At 41.7% G+C, this 21,929-nt stretch overlaps 1 protein-coding gene across 3 annotated transcripts in view; it reads right to left on the minus strand.

Annotated features, from left to right (window-relative positions):
• BLTP3A (bridge-like lipid transfer protein family member 3A) overlaps positions 1–21,929 on the minus strand; it is a 51,693-nt gene that overhangs the window by 19,517 nt on the left and 10,247 nt on the right. For 2 of the 3 annotated variants that reach the window (XM_079933753.1, XM_079933752.1), the window contains exons 2-8: positions 12,487–12,649; positions 12,347–12,385; positions 11,538–11,629; positions 3,809–3,998; positions 3,355–3,495; positions 2,759–2,929; positions 1,877–2,069 (exon numbers count right to left, since the gene is read on the minus strand). In XM_079933753.1, the coding sequence (XP_079789879.1) occupies positions 1,877–2,069; positions 2,759–2,929; positions 3,355–3,495; positions 3,809–3,998; positions 11,538–11,629; positions 12,347–12,385; positions 12,487–12,649 (989 nt within the window). Of the gene's footprint in view, positions 1–1,876; positions 2,070–2,758; positions 2,930–3,354; positions 3,496–3,808; positions 3,999–11,537; positions 11,630–12,346; positions 12,386–12,486; positions 12,650–21,929 lie in introns of those variants that run through there. The other variant, XM_079933754.1, reaches the window with a different exon arrangement.

Genomic DNA, 21,929 nt, shown 5'->3' on the forward strand with positions numbered 1-21,929 from the left:
ATAAAGATTTCTGAAAGGATTAAAAACAACAAAACAGGGACTTCTCTGGTGGCGCAGTGGTTAAGACTCCCCGCTCCCAATGCAGGGGGCCTGGGTTCATTCCCTGGTCAGGGAACTAGATCCCACATGCATGCCACAACTAAGAGTTTGCATGCTGCAACTGAAAAAGATCCCGCACGCCACAACGAAGATCCTGCATGCCGCAACTAAGACCCAGTGCAACCAAATAAATAAATAAATATTTTTAAAAACAAAACAAAACTGCAAGGTCTTTATAGTAACACTTGGAAGAAACAACCAAACAAAACAATAATTGTTTTAGCAAAGAACTTCCAGAACTAGTGACTAACAAACCAGTGAGCAATTTATTTCCTGTGGTGGCAAAAGCAATCTTTACGCTGTCACTGCTCCTTTCAGCTCTTTCATATTGGGAGTGGAGAGGGGTTGAAGTCACTTCAAGACCAAGGTATAGCAAAGCAAGAGAGGCATTGGTGCTTGGTGTCCCAGAAAGAAAAGGTAGTAGGTTTCCCCAAGGAAAATGAATCTAGGTCTCATTAAGAAGCAAACGTTAACCTCCAGAGAGGAAAAGGCAGCAAGAACACAAGCTTCCATAGGACGACATCTAAAAACAAAAGCTGGTGGCAGAGGGGTGTAGAGGGGGAACAAAGAGTATTGAAGGAACTGGCAGCAGAGAAATAATAATACCGAATACTGGCCTATGACTAATGTCCTCCAAATTCAGTATATTATGTCATTTGAGCCTGATAACAACCTATGAGGTAAATGAGTAAGATATGATTTAACTTAAGTTCACAAATGAAGAAACTCAGTGAGGTGAAGTGATTTCCCTAAGGCTCATGAAGGAAAGAAATGAGTCAATTATTTTTTCATTCTGAATAAATGTGTATGTGTACTTAATACCAGTTGCTCTAGTGAGTCTCAAATGGGCAGAGATGTCTGCCAAAAAAGCAGGTGCTATTTGTTTATGCTCTGCTTAGAGCACCACAAAATAAAAGCAATGTCTGAAGGGCTCTGGGCTTGACTTTCCTAACAACCACTCCACTCTGCATTAATGCCCTCTCTTTATTTAAAGATGGCTCTCCTATATCCTGTGTCTACTCTTTTTCATATGAAATATCCCTGTGTCTTTCAACTCTTTCCTGCTATGCTATGGTTTCCATAGCATTAAACAATCTGCACACCCTTCCTGGGATGCTTTCTCTTTGTTAATGTCCTCAAGGACAGCATCAAAAACAAGGCTTAGAGTTCCAAATGGAGTCTACAAAGGTGCCAGAGAAGAATTTCCAGAGTTCTGGAACCCACACTTCTATTGATGCAGTTTAAATTAATATGTGATTTAGGGAACACCATGTTAAAAAAAAAATTGCTCTAATGAATGAAAAAGCATGACAAGAACACACCATAACCCCTCTGCTTGGGAAGAACACATTTATACATAATAACTATTTAAATTGACTCAAAGATCTGAAAATTCTGAGGTTTCCTATAGTTGAATTTACTTTCCTGAAAGCTTATACCAGTGGTTAGCATTGCCCAAAAGACTCTGGGGAGGGAAAAAAAAATATACACTGCTTGGGCTCTACCCCTGAAGATTCCGATTTAGTGGGGGCTGGGAAGAGGCCCAGCTCCTGTGTCTTACTGTCTCACAGGTAGTTCTGCTGCATCCTAAAAGCTGAAGAGCACTTGCTGACAGAGAGCTGCCACAGGAGCACAGAGGCCTGAGGAAGGCCTGTGATTAAGGGGAGTCAGACAAATACCCCACAGAGTCTTGAAAACAGCCTTCCATCCCCAAGCTTTGCCCAGAGCTCCAGGCGGTGATGGACTACCCTGCACAGGCTTAGGCCTCACGGGGTACCTGGCTCTCGGGACTGGCTATCATCACAAATGTGCAGGTCCAGGCGGGAGATGAGCAGATGGTAGGAGGACTCTTTCACATCAAATTTCTCAAAGTACTGGCTGAGGCGGCTGCTGCTGCTGTTGCTGCTGCCCTGGCTGCCACCGAACGCCTGGGCCCAGGACTGCTGGGCACTGGGAGCAGGTGGGGTGATCTACATGTGACAGAGAGAAACAAGAAGCCAGACCCAGACAGCCTCCTTGCTGGCTTTCTTTAAGCTTTAGTTCAGCCTGAAGAAAACCACAATTTGACAAGGTGTCCCTTCCTTCTCATAACTATTCGCCTGGTATCTCATGTAGGTCTATCCCACTTAAATAACCCAAACTCCAAGAAGCCAAATTATAATTAATCTAGTAACTGTCAGAGTCCTGTTCTGAGATTTGAATTGCCTTCTAAGCTCCCACCCCCCTAGAACTTAGCTGACTGATGCTAAAACACCTCCTCCAGGAAGTCTTCCCTAAATGCTCTCTTTCAGCCCAGGTAGTTGGATCCCTTTTCTTTGTGCTCTCATGGCACAGTGTTTACCTCTATTACAGCACTTATCACATCATATTGTAATAACTTGTTTATAGTCCATATTTTAAGACAGCAAGAGTTCCAAGGACAGGAACAAGAGGCTTTCCAGTGGCTAACACTGTATACCTAACACACTAGAGGCACCCAAAGAACAGAATAACTGAATAAATCAGAGGCACAGGCAAAGCCTATGTACCTACAGAAGTGAATGACAAATTCCCCCAAATAAGCCTAATAAAGTCTAGGCTCCACATACGGTGGAGGTGTGAATTAGGTCCGGCCTACCATCTCCCCACTGCCACCAAGGGTCTCTGTTTCACCTCTAACCTGTACAGGTTCAGGGGCCAGGCTCTTTCTCTGCTGGGCTGACTTCTCCATGGCCTCACTCAGTGATTCTGCATATTTCATCATAGCCTTGAGTTGTGAGTCAGTTAGCACCCAGAGCAGGTCATCCAACAGGAACATCAGCTTGGAGGCTATCACATTGCAATCTTTGGTCTGAAGGGGTCACATAGAACACAGGGTTCAACATCTGGTACCATCCCAACTACTCAAAGTGACCACTGCCCAACCAATTGCAGGGATGGCTTTTCAATCCCCAATACACGAAAGTATCAAGCACTGTGGAGAGTCAATTTCTTACAAAACTACTAAAATTTTCTGTGATTAACAAGAAGCAGCAATGATCAACTGCCTATGTGTCCCTATATACAGGTAAAAATCGTGGTTTTCAAAATTAAAATGACAGGGAGGTAGAAATGCTTCCTCATTAGCAGATACAGTGCAACACTGAATTGCAGGTCCTCCCCTTTCAAATGTCATTCCAGGGGCGGGCAACACTCAAAGAGGAGGAAACACCATCTCCCATGCTATCTGGGAGAATAAAAGATGGAAGTTTTCATGAGGACAGAGAACACACTCACTCTTCTCTTGAGGGCTATTTGGATCCTGCCTTGGTTGGTAATAAGCCTCAGTGGAGTGGTGACTGGGTCCTGATCACCATTGTCTGTAGCATCTGCCTCAATTCGAAGTGTTTGCCAAGTTATTTCCTTAAATGTTAAAACCTAGAAGGAAAGAAAGTTAAATCCCTTAATTCTGTGGATGAAATTAATCAAGAGGCAGGAAGTCCAAGGGGAAAAGACTGGCAAGGCAGAGACCCCCACCATTCTCAGCTGGGATCCTACCCACAGAAAGCAGTGGATCAGAGATCCATAATTGAGGAAAGGATGTAACAGTAACACTGGACAGAAGGGATTTTTGGGTTCCCAAGAATGGGGGAGACTTTGAGGAAATCCCCAAAGCAGGAATAACATCCTTTAAGAATGAGTCCTATTTTGAACCCCCCATTCTCCCTTCTCAGAATGCCAGGGCTGTCACCTCTCCTCGGCGGGGGTCAGTGATACGGGTGAGGCGGAGGTCACTCTGCTGCCAGTTGGGGTTCACACTATAGCCCTGGAGCTGCCACAATTCAAAAGAAGCGTGGAAGGCCTTGGAGTGAATCTTGATGGTGATGGAATTGACGACGATGAACATCCCCTCCACCACCTTCTCGGCAAAGCCATACTCACTACAACAAACGAGGCAGACCAACATTCAGGATCATATGAGATTTGACGCATACTCTTTTTTTTTTTTTTTTTGGCCATGCCGTGCATGTTGCGGGATTCTACTTCCCTGATCAGGGATTGAACCCGGGCCCTGGCAATGAAAGCGCCGAGTCCTAACCACTGGGCCGCCAGGGAATTTGTAGGCATACTCTTTATACTGGAAGACATAAGACAAGACTCTTAACAATGCCTGTCTTTGGATGCTAGAACTGTGGATGACTTTTTTTTTTTTTTTTTTTTTGCGGTACGCGGGCCTCTCACTGTTGTGGCCTCTCCCGTTGTGCAGCACAGGCTCCGGACGCACAGGCTCAGCGGCCATGGCTCACGGGCCCAGCCGCTCCGCGGCATGTGGGATCTTCCCGGACCAGGGCACGAACCTGTGGACCCTGCATCGGCAGGCGGACTCTCAACCACTGCGCCACCAGGGAAGCCCGAACTGTGGATGACTTTAAAAAAATTTTCTTCTCCCATTTCTGCTTTATATTTTTTACATTTCTAAAAATTTTTATGACGATGTAGTACTCTTTCCGATGAGATTTTTTTTTTAAGAATGGAATAAAAGAAAGAGTTGACCTGGAAACAATCTCTGGTTAGAAAGAATAAATTGAAAAAATATTTTCACAGTCCACAAACTACCTGAATAAATACTGAATATTGTCTGTGTGAGGAGAGCTATAACAACAGAAAGGAAACACTAGGTTTCCATAATATCTTCAAAGACAGAACATACTCTGCAAAAGTAGTGAAAAGAGGAAAGAAGTACAGCCAGGTTAGCATGAGGTCTAATACTGTGAAATCTAGTCAAGAACAGTCCCACCTCTGCCCTGTCAAATCTATCCCAAAGAGCATAGCTGTGCTTTATAGTGAGAGGCAGAAACAGCAGGGAGAGGAACAAAGGCCATCCTTAAAGTCCTTCAGGACGTGGAAAACACAGACATTCTTAACATGTAGGTGAAACAGTTCTCATTACAAGAGATAAAAAAAGTCTGGGAATTACAAACTGGAAAAAGAAAACTTTGCAATTTATATCACAAAGGGCTAATATCTCTAATGTATAAAGAGTTTCAAAAAACTCAGAAGAAAAAGACCAAGAGACCAATAAAAACGGGACAAAGTAGGGACAGTTCACAGAAAAATAAATGCAAACAGATATTAAACATAAAATGATGTTCAACCTCACTCATATATAAAAACTACACTGAGAGTCACTTGATTTATGACAAAAGTGACAATGTCGTAGGGAAAAAAAAGTGCTAACCATAAAGGGAAAAATAGATATAAAGGACTGTGTTAAATTAATCATTTCTGGTCAACAAAAAAGTAACATTAGCAGTGATAGGGAACCCACATAGTAGGAGAAGATATTTGTAATACACGTATATAACCAAGGACTTGTTTCCAGTATAAAGAACTTCTACAAATTAATAAGAAAAAGACAAATAACCCCCAAAATAACCCAAAAGATAAATAGGGGCTTCCCTGGTGGCGCAGTGGTTGAGAGTCCGCCTGGCAATGCAGGGGACACGGGTTTGTGCCCCGGTCCGGGAAGATCCCACATGCCGCGGAGCGGCTAAGCCCATGAGCCATGGCCGCTGAGCCTGCGTGTCCGGAGCCTGTGCTCTGCAACGGGAGAGGCCACAACGGTGAGAGGCCTGCGTACCACAAAAAAAAAAAAAAAAAGATAAATGGGCAGAATACATCAATGCTTTGTGAAAGAGGATATTTTAAATTCTAATAAACAAATCCTCAAAAAAAATGCAAACTAAAATCATAATGTGATACAACTACACACGTATTAGATGGCTAAAATAGAAAGAGAGACAATACTAAGTGCTAGCAACACTGCCGGGGGAAAAGTGGTACAAGCACTTTGGAAAACTGTCCAGCAGTATGAACTAAAGCAGAACATATGCACAGCCTATGACCCTGCAACTCTACTGCTAGATATATACAAATCAGAAATGTGTACATATGTTCACCAAGAGGTATGTATAAGAACGTTCATAGCATCACTATTCTTTTTTCTTACATATTTTTAATTTACATATAGAAAAGATCATTCTTTGTGGTGTACACGTCCAGGGTTTCAACAAATGTATAGAGTCATGTATCAACCACCACAGTCATGAAAGAGAACAGTTCAATGTAGCATCAGTATGCTTAATAGCCAGAAACTGCAAACAAATCAAATGTCCATCTACAACAGGATGGATAATTGTGGCATATAATGGAATAACATACAGTAATGAGGATGAATGAACGATAACTACATGTAACCACATGGATGACTTTCACAAACATCATGTTGAGCTAAAGTATGTAGCCACAAATGATGACATAATTTGTGATTACATTTATATAACTTTAAAAATAGGGAAAACTAACGTGTGGTGTTAAAAATCAGGATAAAGTTATCCTTGAGGGTTTGTATGACTAGGAAAGGTGCAGGAGGCTTCTGGGTTTCTGGAAGTGGTCTGTTTCTTCTTGTAAAGAATCATTAATCTATACACTTATTTGTGTACTCCAATATAACTTACCAAAAAGCTACACAGAAATACCGTGTGTTATCTTTAGACAAAAATCCTAAAGTTTGGACTTCCCTGGTGGTGCAGTGGTTAAGTATCCGCCTGCCAATGCAGGGGACGTGGGTTCGACCCCTGGTCTGGGAAGATCCCACATGCCACAAAGCAACTAAGACTGTGCGCCACAGCTACCGAGCCTGCGCTCTAAAACCCGCAAGCCACAACTACTGAGCCCACGTGCCACAACTACTGAAGCCCGCACGCCTAAATCCCATGCTCTGCAGCAAGAGAAGCCACCGCAATGAGAAGCCCGCACACCACAAAGAAGAGCAGCCCCCACTCACAACTAGAGAAAGCCCACGCGCAGCAACGAAGACCCAACAAAGCCAAAAATTAAAAAAATAAATTAAAAAAAAAAAGAAGCCTAAAGTTTGAAAATATTGTCTATTGGCAAGGCTCTTGGAAAACAAGAACTCTTACAACATTGCTGGTGGTAACACGAAATTACAAAATCCTTATGGAGGGTAATTTAGCAACATCTATCAAAATTATACATGCATTTGCTATTTGACCCAGCAGCCCCACTTCCAGGAATCTATCCCAAAATATGCTAGCAAAAAAAGTGGAAACAAACCAAATGTCCATCAACTGATGAATGGATAAATAAAATGTGGCATATCCACACAATAGAATATTATTCAGCCATAAAAGGAATAAAGTACTGATACATGCTACAACATAGCTGAACCTTGAAAACGCTATGCTAAGTGAAAGACACCAATCACAAAAGACCACATAATATATGATGCCATTTATATGAAATGATCAGAATAGATACAGAAAGCAGATTTATGGTTGCCTAAGGCTAAGGCAGGGGAGAATGAAGAGTGACTGCTAATAGGTACAGAGTTTCTTTTGGGGTGATAAAAATGTTCTAAAATTGATTGTGATGATGGTTGCACAACATGGTGTATACACTAAAAACTACTGAATTGTGTACTTTAAATGGATGAATTCTGTAGTATGTGAATTATACCTCAATAAAGCTGTTTTTAAAAATATGCTGGAAAAATACTAAGTAACTTACGAACAAGGTCATTTATTACTGCACTATTTGTAACAGCAAAAACCCTAGAAATAATTCAAATGTCTATCAACAAAGAACTGGCTATATGAACAATGACACCGCTATAAAATATACTGAGTATTTTGCAGGTGCAAAAAGGAATAAGAAATATCTCTCTAGATACTTCTATGAAGTGCTCTCCAGGATATACTTTTAAAAGAAAAAAGCAATGTGGAAAGTGTTTATGGTATGTTACATTTTGTGTAAGAAACAGAGTGGGGACAATACAAACATACATACATATAACATGCCTTGTGTTATAGTTTTAACTTTGGAACTATGTAATTTTACATAGGTTAAAAAATAAAAAGAATTTAAAAATTTAAAACAAACTGATATAAAACTCCTAGAAGATAACATACGAAAAAACCTAGATAACCCTGGGTATAGCGATTACATTTTAGATACAACACCAAAGGCGCTATTCATGAAAGAAATTATGGATAAGCTGGACTTCATTAAAGTTAAAAATCTGCTCTGTGAAAGACAAGGTCAAGAGAATGAGAAGACCGTCCACAGACTGGGAGAATATATCTGAAAAAGACACATCTGATAAAAGACTGTTATCCAAAATATAAAAAGAACTCTTAAAACTCAACAATAAAACAAACAACCCAATTAAAAAATGGGCCAAAGACCTTCATAGATACCTTACAAAAAATGATATACAGATAGCAAATAAGCATGCGTCTTATAAGTTCTACATCATATGTCATCAGGGAAGTGCAAATTAGAACAACAATGAGATTCCACTATGCACCTATCAGAATGGTCAAAATGCAGATCACTGACAACACCAAATGCTGACAAGGACATGGAGCAGCAGGAACTCTCATTCACTGCTGGTAGGAATGCAAAATGGTACAGCCACTTTGGAAGACAGTTTGGTGGTTTCTTCCAAAACTGAACATACTCTCACCACAGATCCAGCAATCATGCTCCTTTGTATTTACTCAAAGGAGTTGAAAACTTAATAGCCATAGGAAAACCAGCACATGGACATTTATAGCAGCTTTATTCATAATTGTCAAAATTTGGAAGCAACCAAGATGCCCTAATAGGTGAATGGATAAATAAACTGTGGTATACACAGACAATGAAATATTATTCAGCACTAAAAAGAAATGAGATATAGAGTCCTAAAAAGACACGGAGGAACCTTAAATGCATATTACTAAGTGAAAGAAGGCAATCTAAAAAGAAGGAATCATCCTGGAAAAGGAAAAACTATGGAGACAGTGAAAGGACCAGTGGTTGCCAGGGGTTGGGGCAGGGAGAGGGATGACTAGGTGGAGCACAGAGGATTTTTAGGGCAATGAAAATACACTGTATGAATCTATAATGGTGAATACAGGTCATTATATATTTGTCCAAACCTGTAGAATGTACCACCAAGAGTGAACCTTAATGTAAACTATGGACTTTGTGTGATTCTGATGTGTCAATGTAGGTTTATCTATTGTAACAAATATACCACTCCAGTGGGGGATGTCAATAATGAGGGAGGCTATGCATGTGTGAGAGCAGGGGGTATATGGGAAACCTCTGTACCTTGCTCTTAATACTACTGTTTAAACCTAAAACTGCTCTTATACTGTTTAAAAAAAAAAAATGAAACAAATGAATGCCTCTGTATGTCAAATTGGTATCCAACCATAAGAAGAATGATTTCAAGTAATTTTAAAACACAGTATTTTTTTTTTTTTTGCGGTACGCAGGCCTCTCACTGTTGTGGCCTCTCCTGTTGCAGAGCACAGGCTCCGGACGCGCAGGCTCAGCGGCCATGGCTCACGGGCCTAGCTCCGCGGCATGTGGGATCTTCCCGGACCGGGGCACGAACCCGTGTCCCCTGCATTGGCAGGCGGACTCCCAACCACTGCGCCACCAGGGAAGCCCTAAAACACAGTATTTTGACAATACATCCCTAATAGGATATATCATAAGGTTAAAACACACATACACACAAAGAAAGCTACTGCATTCAGTAATCGTATCGATAGTTATAATACTGGTTTTGTTATTTTTTGAAACTACTGAAAAAGTAAATCATTTATTATATTATTGTAGTTAGGAACCAAGATTCAGTATATGAATAAAAAATACAGGGACTTCCCTGGTGGTCCAGTGGTAAAGAATCCGCCTTCCAATGCAGGGGACGCAGGTTCGATCCCTGGTCGAGGAACTAAGATCCCACATGCCGCGGGGCAACTAAGCCCGCATGCCACAACTACTGAGCCCGCACACTGCAAACTGCAGAGCCCACATGCGCCACAACTAGAGAGAGCAAACCTGCACGCCACAACTAGAGAGAAGCCCATGCGCTGCAAGGCAGAGCCCGTGCTGCAAGGCAGAGCCCGCGCTGCAATGAAAGATCCTGTACACCTCAACAAACACCCCGTGTGCCACAACTAAGTGCTGACACAGCTAAGAAAAAAAAAAAAGAATCCAGCATTTATCCTGACATTCCTGTACAAACTGTATTTCAAATAGTTGGTGAAAGAAAGTTCTTTATAGAAAATCACAACTAATAAATGCAATAGGAAAAAAGAATTATAAAATCTCTATTTTCTATCCTACAATGATATAATAGATCTACAGACAACCATCATCAATGGTCCTTAAACCATGAGGTAAGAGGTAGATGAGGAACTTATCATAACGGACAAGTCAGGCCAACATCATCTGAATCCACTGATTAATCCTAACCAAAGGAATATTATGTTCCTCCCGTTACGTTACAGTAGGAAATACGTGGTACCATTCATGAAGTATTTTTACCAAGAAAACAAACAAACAAATGAATCAAATCCAGCCTTTAAATCTAACGACCAGATTAAACAAGAAACATTTAAAACGACACCTCGAGGACACAATCAGCCAAAATATAAAATGTGGGAAATTCCTTAGAAGAAATACTCCAGTTTCTACAAAGAACAAATGATACATAAAAAAGTGTAGGGATGGGGGACTGTTCAGAGCTAAAGAGCTTTAAAAGGCATATCCCCAAATATAAGGTGTGGAGCTCTGTGGAGCCACACTGAATTGTAAAAAAATATTTCAGAGACAATTCAGGAAAACTGAATATGCAGTAAGTATTAGATGATATTAAGGAATCCCTATTAATTCTATTAATTGTGATAATAGTACTGTGGGGTTTTTTCTTTCTTCTCAATCCTGTTTGTTAAAGACACACAATACAGAAGTATTTACAAGTGGAATGATATGGCACCTGGGATTTGCTTTCAAGAACTACAGAGTGAAAAAAAAAAAAGAACTACAGAGTGGGGCTTCCCTGGTGGTGCAGTTGTTGAGAATCCTCCTGCCAACAAAGGGAACACGGGTTCAAGCCCTGGTCCAGGAAGATCCCACATGCGTGGATCAACTAAGCCTGTGCACCACAACTACTGAGCCTGCGCTCCAGAGCCCGCGTGCCACACCTACGGAAGCCTTCGCACCTAGAGTCCCTGCTCTGCAACAAGAGAAGCCACTACAATAAGAAGCCCGCACACCGCAACGAAGAGTAGCCCCCGCTGACCGCAACTAGAGAAAGCCCGCGTGCAGCAACAAAGACCCAACACAGCCAAAAATAAATAAATAGATAAATAAGAACTACAGAGTGTGCGAACACACACACATACACACACATAAAGTGGCAGAAGAAAGGTAGAAAAAGAATGGTAAAATGTTGAGAATTGTGAAAGTTAGATCTTCAGTGCATGGGGGTTCAGTACACTATTCTCTCTATTTCAGTGCATGTTTGAAATTTTCCATAATAAAGTTTTTATTTTTTAATTAAAAGGTGATCCAAACCAGTTAATATGTTGGAAATAATAGGACCCAAAGCAACTAACCTCTGCCCTGAAGCGAGGGCAATAGGAGACTGTCCATTGGGGGACCGAGGCTCTTCACATGTCTTCATCTCCACCTCTACCTTATCCAGACACTGAAATAAAAGCCACAGAGAGCTAAGCATCTGCACAAAATCCCACACAGCACAGACTGTGTCTTATCCATCTCTGTGCTCCAATACCTAGTCGAGGGCTGTGCCCACAGTAGGCAGATAATAAATGTCTGTCGAATGAATGAATGAACAAACTGAAATACAAAGAGAGCCCTCATCTTCCGCCTTCCATTTCCATTAGCAGCAGAACTCCATGACAAGCATGGGATTAGCTCACAGCAGAAAAAGAAAACATATATCCAAGTTACCGAGATATTACTATCCCTGGGGACTCCAGTCTTTGGGGTAAAGATATGTATCAATCAGTTCCTGGAGGGCTTTCCGCTGATAATCACCCAACAGTCAACATGAACTAAACTTCTAATTTTTCCTCTGTCAGGAGTCCAAAGGAAATGTAAAGGTAGAACCTGGGCAGCAAAACTTGTTTTAAAATAAAAACGAAAATCAAAATAAAACAAAATCAACTCAGGACTCCAGGGTCTTGTGTCTCAGTGCTAACTGCTATGTTGCACAGCAGTTCCAGAAAAAGCCCAGACAATAGTCACGCTGTCTCACAGAGAAGCTCGCAAGCCAGACAGAAGAACCCACACTCCCAAAAGGGACAGCCCATCAGGGCTCCTCCCCATCTTCTCTCAGATCTTCTAAAACCTTACCCCGGCCATCCCCATTTGATTACTTGCAATCAAGAAAGGCCATTACCAAGCAAATTGGGTGTGTCTTCAACTTTGTCCACTGGATCTGAAAGAGGAAAGCAAAGACTCAGGGCTGTGGGAGTCACCCCTCAAGAAGGCAGTCCTGCTGTCCAAAGAGAGTAGCAGCACTCTGACCCCCATTCTCACCCGGATTGAGGCCCTGTTGCAGTAGACCCGAGTGATGGCTAACCAGGTGGGAAGCTCCAGCACATTCTGTAGAACCTCTTCATCCAGCTCCAGGTTGGTCAGCTGACCCTCCCCTTTCAGGGTGCTCAAATTGATTTTGTCCGGGGAAAGATTCTTAGTGAACCTGAAAAGAGTGATGATAAGAAGCTATTATTTCCACAGAAATCTGCACATGGGCATTATAGCAAATAACACTTCTCAGTTTAGAGAAAAGAGAAAGTTAAAGAACAAATGGGGACTAATGGCCACACTGTCTCTACGCCATGTAAGATGTTAGGTGAGGACTTCCCTGGTGGCACAGTGGTTAAGAATCCACCTGCCAATGCAGGGGACACGGGTTTGAGCCCTGGTCCGGGAAGATCCCACATGGCACGGAGCAACTAAGCCCGTGCGCCACAACTACTGAGCCTGCGCTCTAGAGCCCATGAGCCACAACTACTGAAGCCCGTGCACCTAGAGCCCGTGCTCCGCAACAAGAGAAGCCACCGCAATGAGAAGCCCCCTCACCGCAACGAAGAGTAGCCCCCACCTGCCTCAACTAGAGAAACCCCATGCGGAGCAACAAAGACCCAATGCAGCCAAAAATTAATTAATTAATTATTTTTTAAAAAGATGTTAGGTGAGACATTTCATTCTGTCTCGACTGTGTCATCTTTCTACTCAAGAACCTACAATGGGAATTCTGGAGAAATGGCTATAGCAGTGGCAATAGAGCCTTTTGATATATCTGAATCTCCATATAAAACCAGGACTAGATAGCAACTAAAAAACCCATGGATAACATTTAAAACAAAACTAGAAGATAAAGCATCCTCATAAACCCTCATACACAAGCAGGCAGGGAAAAAACATTAACAGCCACAAGACATGAATTCTATAAGCAGCTGTGCAGATCAACACAGAGGAAAACAATAGGGCATCAGACAGATCAGAGAACAGAAGAACCCCAAGATAACCAAGTACTCAGCGAAAAGCAATGTGAGCCAATTTGAGAATAGCAACTGAAACTGGAGGGATTTGGGGCAAGGGGCCCAAAGGAGCTGAAGCAATCTAACCCTATAAACTCATGGAACTAACCAAGGCTCCTTCCTAGGACAGGGTACTGCTGGGAGAGGAATCAAAACTGAGCAAGACAGAAATGAAGAAAAGAGATGGTCCAAATAAAAGTGGGGCGGGGGTGTTGGGGGGTAACAGACCAGAATATCTCAGAAAGCAAGCCATTATACTTTTTAAACACTATTTGAAACAGCAGAAGAGGGAGCTCTATGAGGTTAGAATACAAAACAGTAGCAGATTAATTATGGGCTTGTTAAGTAGGGTAAAGTGAAACCCCAGACCCTTACACCTACCTTTACTGATGTGACAAAAGAACACACAACCACTTACAGACTTGCCAAAGGGACTGAACCTGAATCTCATCACGCTACTGGGTCCAGCTGCTAATTTGCAGGAAATACAGAGGAAAACTGCTGAACTGCACCATAAGTGTGCAATCAGCAAAATCCAGGCCATGGGAAACTCTACAGATCAAGGGGCCTGGACATAAACAATGCACACAGGCCCATCCTCTCCCTTTTCCACAGTCACTGTCTCGTCTTTGCTCATGTGCTCTTGCCACCCACTCCTTTTCCTGGAGCACCCTTATCACAATTTGCCATTCAAGGCCCAACTCCAGACTTCTCACTGAGGCTTTCTTTCCCTAACTGCTTGAACTCACATTAAACTCGTACCTTCTACATCCCTGGAATCTGTAACACACATTTAGGTCATAATCAGAGAGGGTCTTAGGGTGTTCTCTAATTTTCCCATGTGTAACTACTGCTGCACAATTAGATGTTGAGCCCTTTGATCAGGGGCTTAGTCTTAGCCATCCCTCCTAATAAAATGGTTCCCTGACAGAATGCTGGGCCTACATACCTCGTAGCTAACTGCCCTGTTGACTGACTACTCCCAGCTCCCTTCTCTCATCTTTCTGGCTGGATCAACTTAAGGCCATTGCCTCACAGTGTAACCCCCTCTCCTGTATGACAAGTTGTCTAGATGAATCTCACCCATATAAGTTCTCACTGTTGTTGCCTCACATAGTCACTATTTTCTACCCCAATAATGAATTCCATTTCTCCTTCCATCAGTAACTATACTTAGCCCTTACATATATTAGATGCTAATAGCTGACTTTAGAGTTATATGTTGTTTACCAACTTTTTTTTCACACATATCCTTTCCTTTTACTAAGCTATGTTTTCAGTCTTTGTGGTTTTCCTTGGACCATAACATCATGACGGGCAAGAGTTTTATCTTTACAATTTTCCCCTACAGTGACTAACATGGTATTCAGTTGGCCAAAAAGTTCATTCAGGTTTTTCAGTAAAGTGCTACGGAAAACCCGAACGAACTGTTTGGCCAACCCAATACTATGTAAAAGGGCTCTGTAACAATTTTTTAAATGATAGTAAAAAAATTTTTAGAAGTTTATAAACACACAGTACTGTATGATATTAACAGGTACACAGAAATGCACTGGCATGATAACAACAAATTCAGGGAAATGCTTACTCATGGGACAAGAGGAGGAGACCACAGCAAGTGTCACCTGTATGGACAATGCTTATTTCTCAAGTTGGGAGGTGACTGTATGGCTATTCATTATATCACTCTCTATACCTTTCAGTATGGCAAGTATTTCACAATAAATCTACCTAAGATTTCTATCAACAACCTACTGTATAAACTTCCTGTTGAGAGAGCTACTCCTCCCATTGGGTCTCTCACACTCCTACATGTCTTGGTGGGTAAGAAAAACACAAAACACATGACCCTGACTGCTCCTTACCCAGGCCACTTCTCAGGATTCTGTTTGCAAAGCGTTTTGAGGGATGAAGTAATGTCCCCCTCCAGGGCAAAGAGCAGGCTTGTGTACCACGTACTATAAAAGCAGTGGATTCCCCAAGCTCAATGTTCCAGTCCTACGACACATGTACAGGCATCCATCGGGACCTGTTCATACCACACCCATGGGACCTGTGGGGGCAAGGGGAACTAGTGCAAACCTGTGTTTATGCTGCTTGCTGGGCCATGAGTAATAAAGTCCTTTGTCTCTGACCCAGGAGCCTCGTGCTCTGCCAGCAACCACGAACTGCAGCAGGCTGTTAGCTTCTAAATAGGATAAAATAAAATCCCAGACCCTTACACATACTTTTACTGATTTTAATTCATTAAAAAAAATTAATCAACATTTACTGAGTATGAATCAATTTTATTCTAGGAACCAAAAGAACAAGTTTTCTAAAATGGCTCCTATTCTCTGAAAACTAACTTGCCACAGAGGGAAAGAGAATTCCTCTTTTCCTGTAAAGAAGGGCCACCTACTAGGAAACAGGACTGGGTGTGAAAGGGAAAAATGAACACCTTAAACACTTCCACTATGCCAAACAACAACAACAACAACTGAAAGTAAAGGAAGATACAGTGCACATCCCTGAGTAAACTGGAGGAAACACAGTCCTGAAGGAAGGAAAGGAAAGCAGAAGACAGAACTCAATGTTATTTGTAATCACTAGGTACCAGCAGGCTTTGTTTTTCAAGCCCCTTTTGTATCTAAAATAAGATATTACAATTATTTCCTCCCAGCAACCCTTCCTTTACTCTTTAAGTATTCAGGGAAGCCACCTCAGCTCAGAAATGGGGGCAGGGCATCCATCAGAAGAATTAGTCTTAAAGATAATAATTTTTGAAGACATAAAATTAGTTTTGAGGACTGTGTGTCTCCCCTCTCCTTTGCACAGATTCTGATAAGACCCCACCTCCTCACCTCAGCTGAGAATCACTAAGATAAGCTACTTTTCCTTCTGATAAAAAGTTATTTTCAAGAAAAAAAAGTAATAGGTACTTTTTCAAGTATGTTTCTCTCTGAAAAAAAGAAGAACATACTTCAAATGAAATGAATAAGTTACACCGCTTATTAGCACTGACAGTCTCAGAGTGACTGTATTAAATAGGTAGCATACATCTAACTTCTATACTGTATTCTATGCAAAATCTAACTCTATTTACAGTTCCATATAAAATAAATGTCATTTTTCATTTTTTCAAGCCTTAAAAAAATAAAAAAGTATGACAACATTTTACTTTGTACCAGTCACTGAAAAGGAATTTAAACACATTATCTCAATTAGTCTTCGCAATACCCCATATGAGGTATGCATCATTATCCCCATTTTAAAGAGGAAGAGCAATGGTTCTGATGAACCTAGGGGCAGGACAGGAATAAAGACGTAGACCTAGAGAATGGACTTGAGGACACGAGGAGGGGGAAGGGTAAATTGGAACAACTGAGACAGTAGCATTGACATATATACACTACCAAATGTAAAACAGATAAGCTAGTGGGAAGCAGCTGCATAGCACAGGGAGATCAGCTCCGTGCTTTGTGACCACCTAGAGGTGTGGGACAGGGAGGGGATATGGGGATACATGTATACATACGGCTGATTCACTTTGTTATACAGCAGAAACTAACACAACATTGTAAAGCAATTATACTCCAATAAAGATGTTAAAAAAAATAAAGAGGAAGAACATGAGGCTCAGATGTGAAGTCATTTGCCCAAGGTGACAGGGCAGGAAGAGGCAGAGAAAAAGCATGAACCCAGCTCTGCTCACTGGACTGTCTTACTTCTAGTAACATTTTCACTCAGTAATATGTTCCTCTAAAACACATCTGGCACAGAATGAATTTATAAGCTATCTCAGAAATGGTTAGAGGACATTTTTTCCCTTTTACAACCTACCATGGACTGCTTAACCTGTATAAGAAGAATAAATCTGTTTGGGGGGGTAAAGTTATAGTGTATGTAACTCCATCAAAAACTTTTCTGCACTTCGTCAAACAAATCAGATTAATAAAATCTTTCTTAAGTATGCCCAGGGCTAAGTCACCACCATACCAGCAGTAATGCCCAGTCTCTACCAAGACACTGACAAGAGACCACACAGGTTACTGTGCCATCATCTCTATGATCAAATATGCAAGTAAGTTAGTAAGTAATCATCAAAAACTGAACACACAAAACCAAGAGTTCTTTACTTATGCTCTAAGGACGGCTGACAGTACGGGCGGGTTATGCCGGACCACCACAGGCTGTTCTCCCATAACAGTAATAATGATATAACATAGATTTGCTTTTTAATTTATCAATTTACTTTTAGGAGTCAACAAAAAATGGCTATTACCTTACCAGCTTCTCAAAAATGCAGTAAGGGGCTTCCCTGGTGGCGCAGTGGTTGGGGGTCCGCCTGCCGGTGCGGGGAGCACGGGTTCGTGCCCCGGTCCGGGGGGGATCCCGCGTGCCGCGAAGCGGCTGGGCCCGTGGGCCGTGGCCGCTGGGCCTGCGCGTCCGGAGCCTGTGCTCCGCAGCGAGAGAGGCCGCAGCGGTGAGAGGCCCGGGTAACGCAAAAAAAAAAAAAAAAAAAAAAAGACAAAAATGCAGTAAGAATTCCTCAACTGATATTGTCCACATTTTATAATAACAAAGAATAGGTGAAAAGGTGACCCATGGGGCCAGTCGTGGGGGAGGTTTGTGGAGTCTACTCAACCAAAGAAACCACTGATCTGAGATCTAATCAGAAACCATCCAACAACCCCTGGTACAAATTTCATTCAGCATTTGTGCTCCTAATAGAGGATGACATCACTGAGTCCAAGGGTGGCTGAAAAGGCTAATGGAAGCCTGCTATTTATTCCACTTCAAGAATGTGGGAAAACATTTTCTGGCCATCTGTTACTGTTACAGAGCATAGAAGCTAAGATGAAATCAAGATGGAAAAACAGATTTTGATCAGGTTTCATTTCTGCCAGAGAACTGCAATCTGCCAAAGAGACAAGAGAGAAAGGCTCTCAGACATCTTTACATGTACCACAATGATGGAAAGTGAGAATTCTTAGATTTGCAGTCACAGAATTTCAGAGCTAGAAGGGATCTTAAATAATCACTTAGTCCAGGGACTTCCCTGGTGGTCCAGTGCTAAAGAATCCGCCTTCCAATGCAGGGGACCCGGGTTCGATCCCTGGTCAGGGAACTAAGATCCCACATGCCACAGGGCAACTAAGCCCCCGTGCCACAATTACTGAGCTCACACACCTCAACGAGAGAGCCCGTGTGCTGCAAACTACAGAGCCCATGCACTCTGGAGCCTGCACACTTCAACTAGAGAGAAGCCCATGTGCCACAACGGAAGATCCCATGTACCACAACTAAGACCCAATGCAGCATGCATGCACGCATAAATAAGTAAATAAATAAACATAGTCTTTTTTTCACCTTCCATTTTTAAAGGACATTTTAGCTGGATATGGAATTCCAGGCTGAGTTTCTTCCTTTAAGCATTTTAAAGATATCATCCCATTGTCTTCTTGCCTCTTTCGTTACGGATGAGAAGTCAGCCATTAATTTATATCAATGTTCTCCTTTCTGTGATGAGGCATTTTTCTCTGGCTGCTTTCAAGTTTTTCTCTTTATCTTTAGTTTTCAGCAATGTAACTGTGATGTGCCTGGGGTGGTTTTCTTTGGATCTATCCTGCTTAGGGTTTACTGAGCTTCTTGGATTCAGTAAATCTGTTTTTCACCAAGCTTGAACATTTTTAGACATTATTTCTCCCACTCTCGCTCTGTTACAGCTCTTTTGAAATATTATTAACATACCATACATACATGCATTTAAAATGTACGATTTTTTTAGTATATTCACATAGTTGTACAACCATAAGCTTAATCAATTTTCACTACCTCCCTCAAGGAAAAAAAAGCCATACCCTGCAGCTATCACCCCCAATCTCCCCATCCCTCCCAAAGCTAGACAACTGTCATTCTATTTTTTGTCTCTATAGATTTGCCTATTCTGGACATTTAATATAAATGGAATCGTACAATATGTGGTCTCTTGTGACTAGCTTCTTTCACTTAGCATACTGTTTTCAAAGTTCATCTATGTTGTAACATGAATTGGCACTTCATTATTTTTTATAGCTAAGAATATTCCATTGCATGAATATGTCACATTTTGTTTATCCATTCATCAGTTGATAGATATTTGGGTTATTTCCACTTAGAGAATATTATGAATAATGCTACTATGAAAATGCAAGTACAGGACTTCCCTGGTGGTCCAGTGGTTAAGACTGCGCATTCCCAATGCAGGGGGCCCGGGTTTGATCCCTGGTCAAGGAACTAGATCCCACATGCCTCAACTAAAAGTTCACATGCTGCAACTAAAGATTCCCCATGCTGCAACAAAGATCCCATGTGCCGCAACTAAGACCCAGCACAGCCAAATAAAAAAATAAATATATTTTTTTAAAAAAGCAAATACGGGGCTTCCCTGGTGGCGCAGTGGTTGAGAGTCCGCCTGCCGATGCAGGGGACACGGGTTCATGCCCCGGTCCGGGAAGATCCCACATGCCGTGGAGCAGCTGGGCCCGTGAGCCATGGCCGCTGAGCCTACGCGTCCGGAGCCTGTGCTCCACAACGGGAGAGGCCACATCAGTGAGAGGCCCACGTACCGCAAAAAAGAAAAGCAAATACAAGTTTTTTTGTGGACTTACAAATTTTATTTCTGTTAGACATACACTTAGGAGTAAAATTGCTGGGTCAAACAGTAACTGTTTTACTTTTTGAGGAACTGCCTATTTTCCAAAGTGGTTGTACCATCTTGCAATCCTACCAGCAGTATTTGAGAGTTCTAATTTCTCCACATCCTCACCATCACTTGTTATTATCTGTCTTTTTCATTATAGCCATCCTAGTAGCCACTGTGGTTTTGGGGGGTTTTTTAAACATCTTTATTGGAGTATAATTGCTTTACAATGGCATGTTAGTTTCTGATTTATAACAAAGTGAATCAGCTATACATATACATATATCCCCATATCTCCTGCCTCTTGTGTCTCCCTCCCACCCTCCTTATCCCACCCCTCTAGGTGGTTACAAAGCACCGAGCTGATTTCCCTGTGCTATGTGGCTGTTTCCCACTAGCTACCTATTTTACACTTGGTAGTGTATATATGTCCATGCCACTCTCTCACTTCATCCCAGCTTACCCTTCCCCCCCCCTTTGTCCTCAAGTCCATTCTCTACATCTGCGACTTTATTCCTGTCCAGCCATTGTGGTTTTGATTTGCATTTCCTTGATGGTCTCATGATGTTGAACATCTTTTCATGTATTTATGGCCATGTCTATTCAGATACTCTGCCCATTTTTAAATTGGTTACTTGTATTTTTTTTATTATTTAGTTGTCAGCCATTATTCAGAAGTTTTTTGTCTTGTTTTAGTTATTTACTGCAGCAAAACAAATTACTCCTAGCGCCATAAAACAGTAAGCATTTTATTAAGCTCACACATTCTGTGCATTAGAAATCCATTCAAGGGATAACTAGGGTTGTTTTTCTCTGATTCATGATATCTGGGGCCTCATCTGGGAAGAGATGAATGGCTAGGAGCTGGGATCACCTGGAGCCCTCTTCATTCACGTGGATGGGCCCTGAGCTGGAATGTCTCAAAGGCTGGGCTCAGCTGGGACTGTTGACTGCACACCTACATGTAGTTGCTTCGTGTAGCTTGGATGTCACTTCCACCCCCATTCAGTTGGTTACAAGAAAGCCACTAGGGCCAAGAGAAAAACATGTAAGGTGAAAGATATTGTTGTAGCCATCTTTGGAAAGTATAATCTGCCATGTATCTTATTCTCTCTTCTCTCCTTCTAGGACTCCAGTTACACATATTTTAATATTGTTCCATAGGCTGAGACTCTGTTTTCGTTTTTCAATCTTTTCTGTTCTTCAGAGTAGATAATTCCTACTACTCTATTTTCAAGTTCACTGACCCTTTCTTTAGCCATCTCCAATCTGCTGTTGAGCAAGTCCAATAAATATTTCATTTCAGATACTGTACTTTTAAGTTCTAGATTTTATATTTGGTTCTTTTTATACTTTCCATTTCTCTGCTCACATTCTCCATTTGTTATCAAGTTTGCTTTAAAGTCCTTGTCTGATATTTATTACTACCAAGTTTATTTACTACTACCAAGTTTGCTTTAAAGTCCTTGTCCGATAATTCCAACATCTGAGTCATCTTGGGGTCATTTCTACTGACTGCCATTCTCTGGACAATGAGTCACATTTTCCTTTATTACACATGTAGTCATTTATTATTGTATACTGGACATTTTGAGATTCTGGATTCTGTCAATCTTCCTTTGAAGAATTTTGTTCTGTTGGGCAATTAACTCAGCTAGATTCATACTCCAAACTCTGTCTTCCCTGTGGTGGACAGAAGCTGAATCTCAGCTCAATTCTTTCAGCTTTCAACCATTGCCTTTCCAGGCTCCATGGAGTCTTCGCCCATGCAT

Source organism: Stenella coeruleoalba (assembly GCF_951394435.1).
Source record: "Stenella coeruleoalba genome assembly, chromosome: 10".
NCBI classification, from domain to species: Eukaryota; Metazoa; Chordata; class Mammalia; order Artiodactyla; family Delphinidae; genus Stenella; species Stenella coeruleoalba.